This window comes from Phoca vitulina, unplaced genomic scaffold (genome assembly GCF_004348235.1).
Source record: "Phoca vitulina isolate PV1807 unplaced genomic scaffold, GSC_HSeal_1.0 scaffold8, whole genome shotgun sequence".
In the NCBI taxonomy this organism is placed as follows: domain Eukaryota; kingdom Metazoa; phylum Chordata; class Mammalia; order Carnivora; family Phocidae; genus Phoca; species Phoca vitulina.
Genome location: NW_022589711.1, coordinates 58,846,719 through 58,861,340, shown reverse-complemented (window position 1 = coordinate 58,861,340; position 14,622 = coordinate 58,846,719). Strand labels below are relative to the sequence as shown.

Genomic DNA, 14,622 nt, shown 5'->3' with positions numbered 1-14,622 from the left:
ATCCGGCCCTGAGACCCGCCCTAAATCCTGAGGGCTCTCGGAAAGAATCATTAGGGGCGGAAGTTAGGAAGCCCCGAGAGCCAGGCGGCGGAAGTGGTAGCTTTTTTGCATGTCCGTGCGCATGCGTTGTTCTAGTTCCTTGCTGCCGCTCTCTAGGCACTATCTTTTCCCCTCTTCTCTCCTTTTCTCCACGCGAGGGGGAGCGCGTACCCCTAGGCGTGGTCCAGCTCCCAGCCCCTCTGCTACTCTCGTGGCCACCTCACCATGGCGGGCATCCTGTTTGAGGATATTTTTGATGTGAAAGACATTGACCCGGAGGGCAAGAAGTTTGACCGAGGTAAGGTGTACGTAGACTTAGGGGCGGTTTAGAGGAAGGGGCTAACCGCCTCGGGGACACGCCCCTGGGCCCTTTGTCCACCCAACCCACGTGGCCTGCCCCTACAGGCAGTTCCTGATACAGGAATCTCCCTCGGGAAACATTGTATAGATGGGAACACGGAGGCTCCGGAACTCGGCCTGGCTTCACACAGGCTGTGCCCTGTGCCTGGGTGGCCTTTTCTCATGGTGCTGGTAAACTGCATTTTTCTAATCGCTCCCCACTCTGTGGTAGGCGTGGTATCGTGCACCTTACATACATTTTGTCCTACCTATTCCTTTCAAGAGCCACCATGAGGTAGTTGGTGTCTTAATCCATTTTGTTCCGAGAAGTTAAGTAACTTACCCAAGGCTGCACAGTGAGTAATTCCGACTTCAGAGCCTATATTCTTCTATTGTCCTAAGAATCTTTAGCTCTTTGTGACGTCCTCTCAGAGTTAGAATTGCCTGCTTGCTATACAGCTCTTTATTCTGTCATTGATCAGTAATCATTCCTCCTTGGTGTCTGTCTCTTCCTTTGCCTGGAGACTGAGACGTTCTTCAAGACAAACACCAGTTCTTAGGAGTACTGATAATCCACTCAGCACAGAACCTGGCACAGAAAGACAAAACCTTTGGATGAATGAGTAACTTGCCCAAAGTCAGGTTGTTTCTTTTTTTTTTTTAATTTTATTTTATTATGTTATGTTAGTCACCACACAGTACATCATTAGTTTTTGATGTAGTGTTCCATGATTCATTGTTTGCATGTAACACCCAGAGCTCCATGCAGAACGTGCCCTCCTTAATACCCATCACCAGGCTAACCCATCCCCCCACCCCCCTCCCCTCTAAAACCCTGTTTGTTTCTCAGAGTCCATAGTGTCTCATGGTTCTTCTTGCCCTCCGATTTGCCCCCCCCTTCATTTTTCCCTTCCTACTATCTTCTTCTTTTATTTTTTTAACATATAATGCATTATTTGTTTCAGAGGTACAGGTCTGTGATTCATCAGTCTTACACAATTCACAGCGCTCACTATAGCACATACCCTCCCCAATGTCCATCACCCAGCCACCCCATCCCTCCCACCCTCCACCACTCCAGCAACCCTCAGTTTGTTTCCTGAGATTAAGAATTTCTCATATCAGTGAGATCATATGATACTTGTCTTTCTCTGATTGACTTATTTCGCTTAGCATAATACCCTCTAGTTCCGTCCACGTCGTTGCAAATGGCAAGATTTTGGGGTTTTTTTGTTTTTTGTTTTTTTATGGCTGCATAATATTCCATTGTGTATATATACCACATCTTCTTTGTCCATTCATCTGTTCATGGACATCTTGGCTCTTTCCATAGTTTGGCTATTGTGGACATTGCTGCTATAAACATTGGGGTGCACATACCCCTTCGGATCACTACATTTGTATCTTTGGGGTAAATACCCAGTAGTGCAATTGCTGGGTTGTAGGGTAGCTCTATTTTCAACTTTTTTTTTTTTTTAAAGATTTTATTTATTTGACAGAGAGAAACACAGCGAGAGAGGGAACACAAGCAGGGGGAGTGGGAAAGGGAGAGGCAGGCTTCCCGCTGAGCAGGGAGCCCGATGCGGGGCTCGATCCCAGGACCCTGGGATCATTACCTGAGCCGAAGGCAGACGCCCAATGACTGAGCCACCCAGGCGCCCCTATTTTCAACTTTTTGAGGAACCTCCATACTTTTCCAGAGTGGCTGCACCAGCTTGCATTCCCACCAACAGTGTAGGAGGGTTCCCTTTTCTCCGCATCCTCGCCAATATGTCCTTTCCTGACTTGTTAATTTTAGCCATTCAGTCAGGTTGTTTCTTAATCACCTAGGCAGGCCTAGAACCTGGATATTATTTATTGCCAGAGGACCTTTGATTCTTTTCTGAGATTCTGTCCACTTGCCATAGTTTTCTCCCCTGTCCTCCTGGCATTTCTGGTTCTGATTGAGTCTGCACTTCTTTGGGAGCAGATGAGAGGCTAGTGGATGCAGACTGGGTTAGAATGAGTGTTCAATTACATATAATCCTCCAGAGTGGGGTCTGCAGGGTCTGCCCTGGGCCTGGCAATTACCTACGCCACTCTTTCTCTACTTCCCTCCAGTGTCTCGACTACATTGTGAGAGTGAATCTTTCAAGATGGACCTGATCTTAGATGTAAACATTCAGATTTACCCTGTGGACTTGGGTAAGTATTGAACACAGACAATTGCAGGAGGCTTTTTTTCATTCCAGCTGTTCTTCAGCCTCAGATATTGCCATGATTTTCAGGTGACAAGTTCCGATTGGTCATAGCCAGTACCTTATATGAAGATGGTACCCTGGATGACGGTGAATACAACCCCACAGATGATAGACCTTCCAGGTGAGGAAGTGAAGAAGGGAGTACTTGAAATATGCCTGAGGACTAAGTAGATGAGTGGTATAGAAGGATCCTTATTTAATTTGTGGAATAAATGATTATCAGTAGAATCTGAGCAACCTTAAGGAAATTGCTGCACTTAAGAATTCAAACAGCCAGGTGTTTATCCAGGGCAGTGATGACATGCTTGTGGGTTGTGGCTTATTGATCGCTGAGGAGATGACCACTGAGTGACCCAGGCTGTGTGAGCCTTGCATCTTCGGAGGGAGTTTGGTGTGATGGAAAGGCTTTGGAACTCCACTAGAGTTCCAATCTCAGCCCTGCCACTTACTTATTGAATAGCCTTAACCTCTTGCAGCCTCGATTTCCCCGTCAGGAAAGTACAGATGGTCACACCTTGCTCAAAGAGTCCCTGGGAGGACTAAATGGCATTGTGTTTGGAAAACGTCTGTTAGAATGTTGACACTTAGTTACCATTTATCGTTTTTAAAGGGCTTCTTATTACTGTTAACTACTTTGAAGAATAACCTTGCCACCACTGTTCCACAGGGCCGACCAGTTTGAGTATGTAATGTATGGGAAAGTATACAGAATTGAGGGTGACGAAACTTCTACTGAAGCAGCAACGCGTCTGTAAGTTCCAGGGTCTTGGGAGAACCCTTGCCCCCCAGCCCCGTGCTGATAACCTGAGCTCTGCTCTGAAAATCTGGGCCGTGCTTCATGTTTCCTGGGTTGGGTCTCTCTCCCCAAGCACCTCAGACCTAGGTGGGACCCAGAAAGAAACTGTTGTGGGAACAGTTTCCAGTCTGAAATGTAGGCTGCTCACTTGGCCCTTTGTCGGGACCTCGGGGCCCAAGGGTCCAAATGAGAAACTGATGATCTTGCTCTGTGAAGTGCAAAGGAAGGTTTCTTCCCCAGGAACTAGATGCAGCATTAAGTGATTAAACTGCTAGGCTTTTTTGTTTTTGTTTATTTGTGTGTGTGTTTTGCTACTCTGGAATCCAATCCCTAGTTCTTTGGTTTCCCTGCCCAACTATTTTTTCTCTTCTTTAAAATTTTATTAAAACAATATGTGCCCCTTGTAAGAAATTTGAAAAGCAGAGAAGTAATGTGAAGAAGCAAAAAAAGTCACCTATAATTCCATACCCAGAGGGAATCTTTTACATAAACATTTTTAAATATTCTAGGTTTTTTCTTGTGTACTTTCTTCTTTGAGATCACGTTTATTACAATGTTTTCTTCTGCTCTTTTTCTTCAGGTTATGTAAAACAGGTTTCCCCATGTCAGTTTAAAGCTTTTCCTAAACATTTTTTAAAATTTTTTTTTTTTTTAAGGTTTTACTTATTTATTTGAGAGAGAGAGAGCACAAGCACGGGGAGCAGCAGAGGGAGAGGGAGAAGCAGGCTCCCTGCTCAGCAGGGAGCCTGATACGGGACTCGATCCCAGAACCCTGGTATCGTGACTGGAGCCGAAGGCAGACACTTAACCAACTGAGCCACCCGGGCGCCCCTCTCCTAAACATTTTAATAACTGCATAACATTCCAGTAAATGGATATATCTTAATTCATTTGACCATTTCCATTATTCTGGGCGTGTAGCATTTTTCACTCTTGTTGATAAAAAGAACACTTCTTTGCACAAATTTGTGCATTCATCCTTGTCTGAATTTTGGTTCCTAATGACAAAACACTAGAAGGGTACCTCTTTTTCTTAAGCTGGGATGGAGAGCCATTAGGTCGCTGCCGCTCCAGAGCTTAAACTCATGGGACTGGGGCCTTCTGTTTCAGCTCTGCCTACGTGTCCTATGGTGGCCTGCTCATGAGGCTGCAGGGTGATGCCAACAACCTGCATGGATTTGAAGTGGATTCCAGAGTTTATCTGCTGATGAAGAAACTGGCCTTCTGAAGCACACAGGAAGCCAACCTTGCTGCTTAGTCACTCAGGACTTGGACATCCATTCGAGCCTGAGGAGCAGTTACTACTGACCACCTGTTCAGGAAGGGCTGGCTGGCTGGCCACTGGGGGTGCATCTTTAGGTGGTCTGGACTCAATGGGAAACTTGCCTGTGAAAGACCCCAGTGGGAGGGCTTAAAAGGAATCAGAAGTTGTTTGTATATATGATTTTTTAATTAAACTTTACTTTTTCAGACTCTTTTCCCCACCTTAAAAAAAAAAAATCTTTTCCATTACTCTAAAATCACTTTTTTCCAATTTGCCTGTGGTATATTGTATTTCTGGCCCATAGCCAGATGATCACATGTCAACGTAGGATCTATTCTGACCTTTTGGTATCTGGGTTTAGGGTTATCTCAGCCTCCTGGTTGACTATCCCCAACATTTATTCTCCAATGTGATTTTCTCTCTGGGAGAGAGAGTATTGTGCTTTTGGCTCTTGAGGGCACCCCAGCCCCGGAAGATACCACCCATTTGGCATAGAATTTTGAATTGGCAAGGAGCCCTGCTTGTGTCCTTCCAACACTTTCAGTCTCTTAGGAAGTCAGATCACGTTGATTTGAATGAGTCACTTGCACAGCCTGGAAATGTTCATTTTTGTGGAAGCTTTGGGTGGAGGCTTTTAGATGCCGGCTTGGGACCTGACTACGAGGAGAGTAGGAAGAGCAGATTTGGTGGTTGTAGGAACAGGTGGAGGAGCTAGGTGTCTGCTCTACATTCCCTTGGCGACCTGGAGGGGAGGGTAAGTGGGTGGGGGTGGGGGTTCTCACCAGTGACACTGAACAGGCAGCTGCTGCACAGACCAGTGCAGTGGATGGGGCAGCAATACCAATGAGGTTGGCAGTCCAGTGGCAGTACCCAGGACAATGGAGCAGCCTGACTACAGTCACTAACTTAAAACTGGGCAAGAACAAAATTGAGGAAGTGGTGATGCTCACTAGGACTCCAGCATATGAGCTGGCTCTTCAGTCTGGCATTCGAGGTCTCTGAGAAAGTATCCTGGACTCTGATTTCCCCTGGGAAATTCAGGGTAGCAATCCAGAAAGATGGCGAGTGTGTGTATTAAGGAGTTTTCTCTTTTGATCTCCTGGCTTTGCCTGGGGAGCCTGTACCCCTGCTGGGATGCCCAGGGGTGTTTCCTTCCCCATCATTTTCAGGTCTTTACATGAGGTGTTAGAAATAGTATTTAGGGAAATGGGCTGAAAATGAATGATCTCTGCGGGGGGAGAGGAAAAGGTGTTTCTTTGGTTTACTATGTGGGGGGGATAGAAGATGCAGTGGGGGTTGGGATGAATTTTTGTGGACTCCTAGAACTTTTATATGGAGTCAGATTTTGGGGGGTGTTTGAAAAGGATGGGTTTAGGTTAGAGTCGGAGAACCTAATTCCCAGTAATAGTTTGTGGGGTAGCATAGCACACTATCCTGGCTGCCCTGGGGTGGCAGAAGAGAGAACTGGCATGCAGTTGGATAGAAGGGTGTTCTGGTTGTAACAGTTTTTTGCATTTTGTGGAAAGGGAAGAAGGGATAGAATCAGCCTGACGAAGTTTTGGGAAGGGTTAGATTCTCAATAGGGACAGCTTAGTTCACACTGGAAAAGCCCATGAGTTATTTGCATTTGCCCTAAAATAGGTCAAATGCCAATCCTGGATGCCTGGAACTTACTGGCTGTATACTTCTTGCTGTTTTGCCGTCCTTGTCTCTCATCTGACTGTGCTGAGAACCCTGAAGCCTTTGCCTTTGGTCCCTTTGGCATATCTTGTCCCGGGTGCTAACTCTTTCATGGGCCACAAAGTTCTTCATTTGGTTATTACATTTAGCCTAGTTTGGTATTTCAGTAGATTACAATTTCCACTTACCGTTCTCTTGACAGCATGCTGGAATTGGTAGTGTGGAAGAACTGTTTTCTCCCATGCAAAAACTGACACCCTCTGAGATCTGAACAACACTTTTGAGCTTTGTGCATTTGTCAATTCCTTCTCCATGGCAACAGTTCCGTCCATGATGGGAAAGGAGAACACCTGGAGATGTCTAAATTGGTCACCCCGTCCAAGAGCTTTGGTTTTCTACTCAGAACTCTTTAATTGTTGATGTATTTCCTCCCTCAGGACTTGGACATCTTTTCTAATAAGCACAATCACTGAGTGATCTATTGGACAGTGCACCACCCTAGGGACCGTATGGGCTCTAGTCAGCTCAGGCTGTTTCTTCTTTTCTTGCTCACAGGCTGTGTGAGCACTGAGAACGTGCCTGGCTTCTCTGAGACTGATAGCATCCCCAGCCTGATAGAGGTGTGCGAGCACTATAAAAGGTAACCTACATAAGGCTCTTGGCACACTGGCTTTCATTCTTCTTTACTGGTCCTGGGGTATTTGTGGCGGTGTTTGGAACTCTGGGATCTTGGCTTTTTTACTTACATGGTAGTGTTTCCTCTCCTTTGGGGAGTTGAGAGGGGAGGGAAGAGGAAAAAGCTTCTGTTAGTTTTCCTACGGGAGCCTCTAGATGAAGGGTTGACCTTTGCAATGGAGTTTTTGTTTGGGGCAACATAAACCTTTTCCTAAGCACCACGGTGGCATTTATTTGCAAAGCCCCATAAGCCGGGCTTCTTCTCCAGAGAATTCTTAGCAGAGTTCATGGTGGTCACATAGGGTTGCTTTTTAGATACCGTGGACTTCTGGGAATTGGGAAATGAGCCTTCAACTTGTACTTGTCCCTCCCGCTGTGTGAGCCCTGGGAGACTGACTCTTGCCACTTCCTGCACTTCCCCCTGACCTCCACAGGAGGGAGGCAGGAACCCGTGCGTGGTGAAGCTTCCTGCTGAGCTGCTGAAGCTCTGGCTGTTTGCTCAGCTGTCCCATCCAGGTTTCGTCTTGACTGAACTGTCTGCACGGCCTTACCTGGGGTGTGAGGCTCTCCGAGGCTTCCTGTTAACTTTTTGGAGGGGAGGGAAGGGGGAGATCTATTGCCCCCTGAAGAACCTTTTTCCCTTGCTTTTCAGTTAGCTTTTGGGTGTTCTTATTTATTCTTTATTTATATAGGCTCAGTTTTGTTGATTGTGTAAAGACAGCCCTTCTAAGAGACTACTTCTCATTCATTTTTCAAGAGTAAGGATCTCCTTAGAAAAGGAGATCAGAGTCCCACTGAGAATGATAGCGAACGGGATAAAGAGACTAACCTTAGTTCTGAGTAGAAAACCAAAGCTTTTTTCCCCTGTTTTCTAACATAAGGTCAGTCTCTACCCCGTTCAGAAGTCAGGCTGGTCCAGCCCTTTGCAGAATTGTATGCAAAAGAGCACGTAGAGAATTAGTATGTTGTAAATTTGTGCAGAAAACAGACCAAAGATAACTAGCTGCTCTGGTGAATATTATTGACAGTTTAAAAAAATAGCTTCTGAAGTTCTACAATATACAGTGAAAAATGATCCCCTTTTCTGTCCCGTGTATCCCCCTTTAGCAGGGCTTTGGGTTTCAGGTGAAAGCAGGAAATCTGGTACAACTTGACTCCCAGGGCCTCCCCTCCTGGAAAGGGAACTTTACATGGAGACAGTGCTGATGCTGGCAGGGCTGGGGTACCTTACTCCTCCTGAGACACATTCTGGAAGTGAGGGTAGGCTGCAATTAGAGGAGGGCTGGTCGAGTTGGCTGGGACAGCGGGGTCAGGAGATGGAGGTTGGAGCTGGCCCCGGGGGGTTGGGCGAGGTGGGTGAAGGAGAGAAGAGTGTGTATTGCCCAGTAGGAGGATGGGTTGGGGAAGGAGAATATCCAGGCCAGAGGTCGGGGGGCAGGGAGTCCATGTCTGAAGTTCCCGGAGGGATGTGTGGGGCTCCTAGGGCCATGGGTGAGGGTCCAGGAAAGAGTCCATGAGTTCCAATCAAGGGTCCGTGCGTCCTGTTCAGGTGTCCAGGCATTTGGTCTAGGGACCTGGAGGTTTGGTTCAGCAGACCAGGAATCTTGGCTCTGAATCCCTGTAGCCTCTTCAGAAGTCCAGAGCCAGTAGTTCTGGCTGAGACACTGGAGTTTGTCTCCAACAATCCAGAAGTCCTGTTTGGGAGCTTGTGCAGTGTGAGCAATAGAGAGGTATTGCTTGGGACAGCTGTCGTGGGTAGGGCCTGCTTGACACACAGGGTGGGCCCTACTACAAGCAGCAGGAAGCGCACCTTTCCTCGGAGCAGTTGTTGGAAAGTCAGGAATATGGCACTGGGATCCTTGTGAGTTGTGGTCCTGCCCTGTGGAGGAAGCTGAGGGCAGAGGATGGGCCTGAGGCCAGAGACCTGGGCCGGATATCATGCCGTCCCTCGTCTCCAGGGAAAGATAAGGTGCCAGCACCCAGACTTTATGGCTGGGAGGGAGCACTCCTTAGTTGGTCAGCTGTGCTACCCTCAGGATTCCCAGAATTCGCCTTTCTTCCCTCAGGTCTTCTAAAGGGACTGAGTCAGCAAAGGACAGTTTCTGTCGTCCCCTTGACTCAGGACTTACTTACCTGGGTTCCAAGGAGGCCCTGCAGGGCCCCAAGGAGGAGACGGACCTGTCCGGAAAGCTGTCCCAGGAGGGATGAGAGGCAGGTGGGTCCCAGTTGTCTCCGTGCTGCCATTACTGCCTCCAGCAGAAGGGCCGCGGCCCCCAGAATGTCCTGTGCCTTGGTCTTCTCCTGCAAGAGAGATGGAAGGGAGACGCGGCCTACTTCAAAGGGCATGCTAATAGCGGGTGGGGACCCCTAGGAGTAGCCAGCGGAATGAATCATAGGAGCTGAGAATTGGACAGGACCAAGGTCCCACCCAGCCCAGGAATTCCTTCACAGTCTCCCGGCAATTGGTCATCAGCCTCTGCTTGAATAACTCCAGTGTCCGGTAACCCAGCCTGGTCTTACACTTAATTTCAGTCAGAAAAGTTCTTTTTCCCCCTTAATCTACGTTGGAATCTACGCTATTATAGTTTTTAACCTCTCGGTTCTAGTGCTGCCAATCTACTCTTTCTGCTACAAAATCCTAGAATCATGATTTTTTAAAAACTTAACGGAGAGATGAGACCATCACAAAGATCATAAAGATGAAGGAAAGGGGCTTACTGATCAATGGCAGAGCTGGAACTGCAAGGGGTCCCTAGGAATTGCCCTTCGTCCCTGGCCCAGCCCCCCCCCCCCCCCCGCCCCAAGACCTGAGGGAAGAAAGGGGATTCTAGGGATCTTGAGGGTAGAAGAGCTGACCTTGCAAGGAGTGCTCCCTCCCCGGAGGTTTCCTGAGCCTCAGACTAAAGCACGTCCAACTATACCACAAGACTTACAACTTTTCTCCAAGCTCATCAGACAGGCTTTTTTCTTTTTTCTTTTTTTTTAAGCCATTCCTCACAGAATGTGTTTTCTAACCTCTCACTGTTCAGGTTGCTTCCTCCTTCTGGACACATGCTAGTTTAATATGGTCCCTCTGAATAAATTAGCATGTGTCTAGAGGAGGGTATCCAGTACTCAACTCAGTACTGTTAAGTGCAGGCCACTTAAAGGTTTTTAGGAATATTTCCACAAGGTGGATGCTAAACATCTAAAGCCACCTAGAATCACTAGCTTTTAAAATAGCTGCTTTCCGGCTGCCTTCGGCTCAGGTCATGATCCCAGGGTCCTGGGATCGAGTCCCGCATCGGGCTCCTTGCTCAGCAGAGAGCCTGCTTCTCCCTCTGCCTGCCTGCCACTCCCCCTGCTTATGCTCTCTCTCTCTCTCTCACTCTCTCTGTGTCAAATAAATAAATAAAATCTTTAAAAAAAAAAAAATAAAATAAAATAAAATAGCTGCTTTAATAGTGTTACCTGCTAAGTCTGAGGTCAACTCAATCTTCCCAGATCTTGTTCATAGTAAGTTCTAGGGCCAGAAGTTTATATAAGGGGAAGTGGGGACATTATGGCCTGAAAGCTGGAATAGGACTTTACTCCATTACTTTGAGTAAATGTAGAATTTTTTGTATATCTCTGTTAAATTTTACCTTGTTTTTGATCTAGCCTTTCAGCAATGTGAATCTTGATTCTATCTTTTGCTATTTTACCTCTGCTTCCCAGTTTTGTGTCATCTGGGGATGACAGATCAGTCTTACTTCTTCATGCCAGCTTAAGAAGTTTGCATGGGAATAGGTCAAAGGCATGGCTGTGAGAGACTTCTATCCAGCTTTTCTGGGTGTTCAGCTTTGAATCTATTTTCACATACTGGGACTGCAAGCCATCTTGTCCAGAGGATATCATCATAGAGGAATGTAGATTAGGTTAGGGTGGCCAAGCCCAAGGTAAGATATTTTTAGGAAGCTCAGGAATTTTGAAGAATCCATGGAAAGCAGTAGAAAACTGATGAAGACAGGAATTAGGGAAACCAAAGGAAGGGATGGCTTTCTTACCTTCTGGGTTTTCCATTCTCCCAAGCTGAAGTCCACAGCAGGCAGCAGGACAGGTGTGGACAAAGGGTTAACGTCTGGACACTGGTTCTAGTGAAAAAGATTGGTGGTGGGGTGGGGTGGAGAAGGGAGCTCAAATAAAGGAGGGGGGGTGGTGACCCAGTGACCAGGAGTAATATATGTCCAGACTAGAGCTTTTAAAAGTGGACTAGATTGCAAATCATCATCCTCATCAAAGAGTGGTGATGGGGAGGTGCGGTCTTACCAAGGACAATATAGGAAGAACAGTGATCGGGTCCGGGGGTGAGAGGGAATGATGGGAGGAGGGGTATCTGACGAGTTAATGGATAGAGGGGAGAGTGCTGGGAGATCCTCACCAGTCTGCTGTGAAGGACATGGGAGTCTCGAAGCAGTTTATTTAGGAGACGGGGGTCACAGGCGGGAGGAGCCGGGAGGCACAGATCCAGTCTTGCAATTAGGAGAAGCATGACCACGAGGAGCAGTTCTTAGATGAGGAGAAGTGAGGTTGACAGGGTGGATAAGGAAGAAATCATTGTCAGGTGGTAGTCCAGGAATTCCCAGTTAGGACCCAGACCTGAAATCCAGGGAATTTACCTTTCAGAGGCCTCAATCCTGGGAGATTGGGTTCCCTCCGCCCTCTACCCTGGAGGCAGCACATCTCCTTTCTCTTTCCTCTTTAACCCCGCTGTGATTTGGCCCTAGGTCCCGCAGGTGTGTTCTTACCAGTCGGCTCCATTCTGGCCAGGCTGTCTGGTAGGAGCGGCTCCCTGGATGGGGCCTCTCCCCTGACTCCTTCCTGGGGCCATGGAGGCGGCTTGGGCTCCGGCACTTCTTGCACGGTGGGGCACAGGTGGGCTGAGGAAGAGGGTCTGGAATCTATCCTGCAAGTGACAGGAATAGCTGCTGGGAGGGCATGAGATGCTGACCAGCCCGGAACTGCTAGCGCTCTGACTGCTCCCAGGTCTCCTTGTGACTGCGGCATGCGGTGTCTCCTCTTTGTCAGGGTTCCTCAGTGAGTCTGACGTGGGGCTGGTGCCCCTGCCCCTGCCGAGAGATACGCAAGCGCGCGTGTACACACACACACACACACACACACACACACACACACACACACACACACAACCTTAACTGGCCTCAAATTCTGAGCAACCTCGGTTTGGTTAGAGAAAATCTGGGATGGGGAGAGGGAATAGGAGTATTGTGGCATAAGCCTGGGAGAAGAGGTTGGAAAGCGGGATATAAGGTGAGGGTGAGGAGCTAGCAAACATGTGCAATGTGTTGAGGGGTAGCCGGGGAGGTGGGGCGGAGGAGGGGACTTGGGGAAAACAAAACTGTACTACTAGGGGTTGGTGATTACAAGATTATGAGAAGGTGGTATGGGAGCAATTAACCGCTCGTTCTCTCTCCATTTACCCCCACCCATAAGCCTCTTGGAGTTTTTCTTTGCACTCCCAGTTCTAACATACTGGGTTATCTGCGGCAGAGAGAGGGGCTAACAGTCCTGGGACTTCCCACCGGAGGCAATTTGCCCAGCAATCGGTACGTGCTGAGTGAGGCACCCACCTCACGTGGTTACCTCGCGTTGGACGCCCACCGTATCCATCTCCTAGCCCACATCTTCCTCCCTGCCCCCTCAGCAGACCCCTTCCAGTTCCTTCACAGGACCCCCCACATGGCCTCCTCCTTCTTTGACAAGTTGTGCAAAGAGGCCTGCACCTGATTCAATATTGGGATTTCCTGTAGGTCTGTCAACATGCATGAGCCCTCCTCCCACAACCCTTTCCTTGGGCCCAGCTTCCCCAGTCCCAGGATTCAGAACCATAAGCGAACTAAGAACGACTGGGTAAGAATGGGGATTGGGCCTGTGTCCGGCTTGATGCTATATGCCCTAAGCCCTAAATGCACCACCTTTCTTATTTTCTCCCGGGGCACACGTCCGCTTTCCTTAGGGCCAGCCGGGACAGGGCTCTATTCCTCCAAGTCTGTGATCAGTCCCTCAGAACCCAGCACCCCACCCCCTACCCCTGCTCTGTCCTGCTCCTCCCATTCTGGGAAGGCTACACGCTTCTCGACAAAGGTCAGTGCCTGTAGGTTCCAGTTTGCCTGCCCCTCCCCCAGCTGTGAGCCCAATTCCTCTTTCCTATCCTTCCTAGCCTCACTTAACTCCAAACCCTGCTTGCCACTCACCGGGTAGAGAAGGGCTCCAGGACCCAGGTGCACAGCAGGCAGCACTCTGGGGAGCCGATGGGTAGGGAGACACGTAGCGCTGGGGCACAGCCCCTCCACAGCAGTAGGGTCACAGGCCTGCCCAGGACACTTCTGCCCAATCAGAGAGCAGGGAGCCACCAGATACTGGTGAAGGCCCCCGGAAGTGACGCCTTCTCCTCCCACCTGCACTGAACGTGGAGCCCCTGCCTGGACCATGGTCCACTAGCAGAGCCCAGCTCCTCCACCCACACACACCACAGGGAGGATTTCAACAGGGGGATCCATCTTTTTCTAGGAGATGGGAAACCTGGGACCTGGCTGGGGGGAGGAGATGGGCTTTTTTCCCCAGGAGAAATCTGGCAGGATCTTTTTGTTCCTGCGGAAGAGGCACAGAGATCTGGTTCTGGTTTTAGATTGGTGGGTTGTTCAGTTCCTGACTGGCCAAATTTCTTTTCCCTGGACAACACACCTGCTGCTGAGACCCACTAGGGCTCTTGCTTTCCTGCCTTTCTCTCCTATAATCCTGTGCAGGTCGTGTCTTATTCCCCCTTGCCCAGTGGGAATGTGGGTATTGCCTGTATTAGGGAATGATCCTGTCATTGGTCAGTGTTATAGGAAAAGGGTTTGGACCATTTGAGAGGACTGCAAGGTGAGGGGTGTCTGTAGGGTGGTTAGGCTGGGCTCAGGTGCCCCTCTGCCGGGGGCCCGGTGACTCAGACAGCTAAGGCCACTTACCTCTGTGCCCAAGCTCTCCTGAGCTTGCCCTGTCTTTCTCCCCCTTCCATCTCCTACCACTCCATATGTGACAAGAGGAATAACCAGGCCCATGTGTCCCTGTCTTAGGAAAGACAGCTGCTGAACCTCCCCCGCAAATACCTCCTGCTGGCCCCCCTCTTCCTTTGGCCCTGGTTCTAGTTCCTTTGCTTTCCCCTCAATCCCAGTCTCCTCGCAGTCTCTGTCCTCAGGGGCCTCCTGGCCTGACCTTGTTCCCATCACCCCCCACCCCAGTTCTTCCCCTCCTGCTCCTCCTCCCAAGGATGGGGCTGTCAGCTAAGGAGTATGGCCTAGATCCCGGAATTCTCCAGTTCAGCCAGATGAGATGCCTCCCAAGATTAGGAAGGAGGGTGCTGGGATGGTTGGGAGGATGGTGGGTGAATGGGTGTGGGAGGGGACAGGGAGGCAGTCATGACCCGGAAACCAAGACAAAGGAGGTTGGGGGTGGGGTGGAGAGGCAGAGGGTCCCCGGGGTGAAGGGAAGAGGGTGAGAGAGGATGTCAGGCTGGGGACAGCGATGGTTGGATGGGCCTGCGGGACAGGTTACGGTAGGGAGGGAAACAC

General features: G+C 49.1%; 2 protein-coding genes across 2 annotated transcripts; one reads left to right on the top strand and one right to left on the bottom strand.

Annotated features, from left to right (window-relative positions):
• Positions 1–77: 77 nt before the first annotated feature.
• Positions 78–5,386, top strand: POLR2H (RNA polymerase II subunit H). Its single transcript, XM_032407012.1, has 5 exons — positions 78–337; positions 2,479–2,562; positions 2,646–2,739; positions 3,286–3,369; positions 4,525–5,386. Exons 1-5 carry the CDS (start codon positions 265–267, stop codon positions 4,640–4,642), a joined length of 453 nt encoding a protein of 150 aa, XP_032262903.1. The 5' UTR covers positions 78–264; the 3' UTR covers positions 4,643–5,386.
• Positions 5,387–7,988: 2,602 nt separating this feature from the next.
• Positions 7,989–14,523, bottom strand: THPO (thrombopoietin). Its single transcript, XM_032407011.1, is given in 9 exon segments — positions 7,989–8,395; positions 8,397–8,924; positions 9,167–9,334; positions 11,059–11,145; positions 11,433–11,560; positions 11,800–11,957; positions 13,264–13,475; positions 13,478–13,519; positions 13,522–14,523. Coding segments are annotated over 9 exon segments (1,506 nt in total). The 5' UTR covers positions 13,570–14,523; the 3' UTR covers positions 7,989–8,260.
• Between the last annotated feature and the right edge of the window lie 99 nt (positions 14,524–14,622).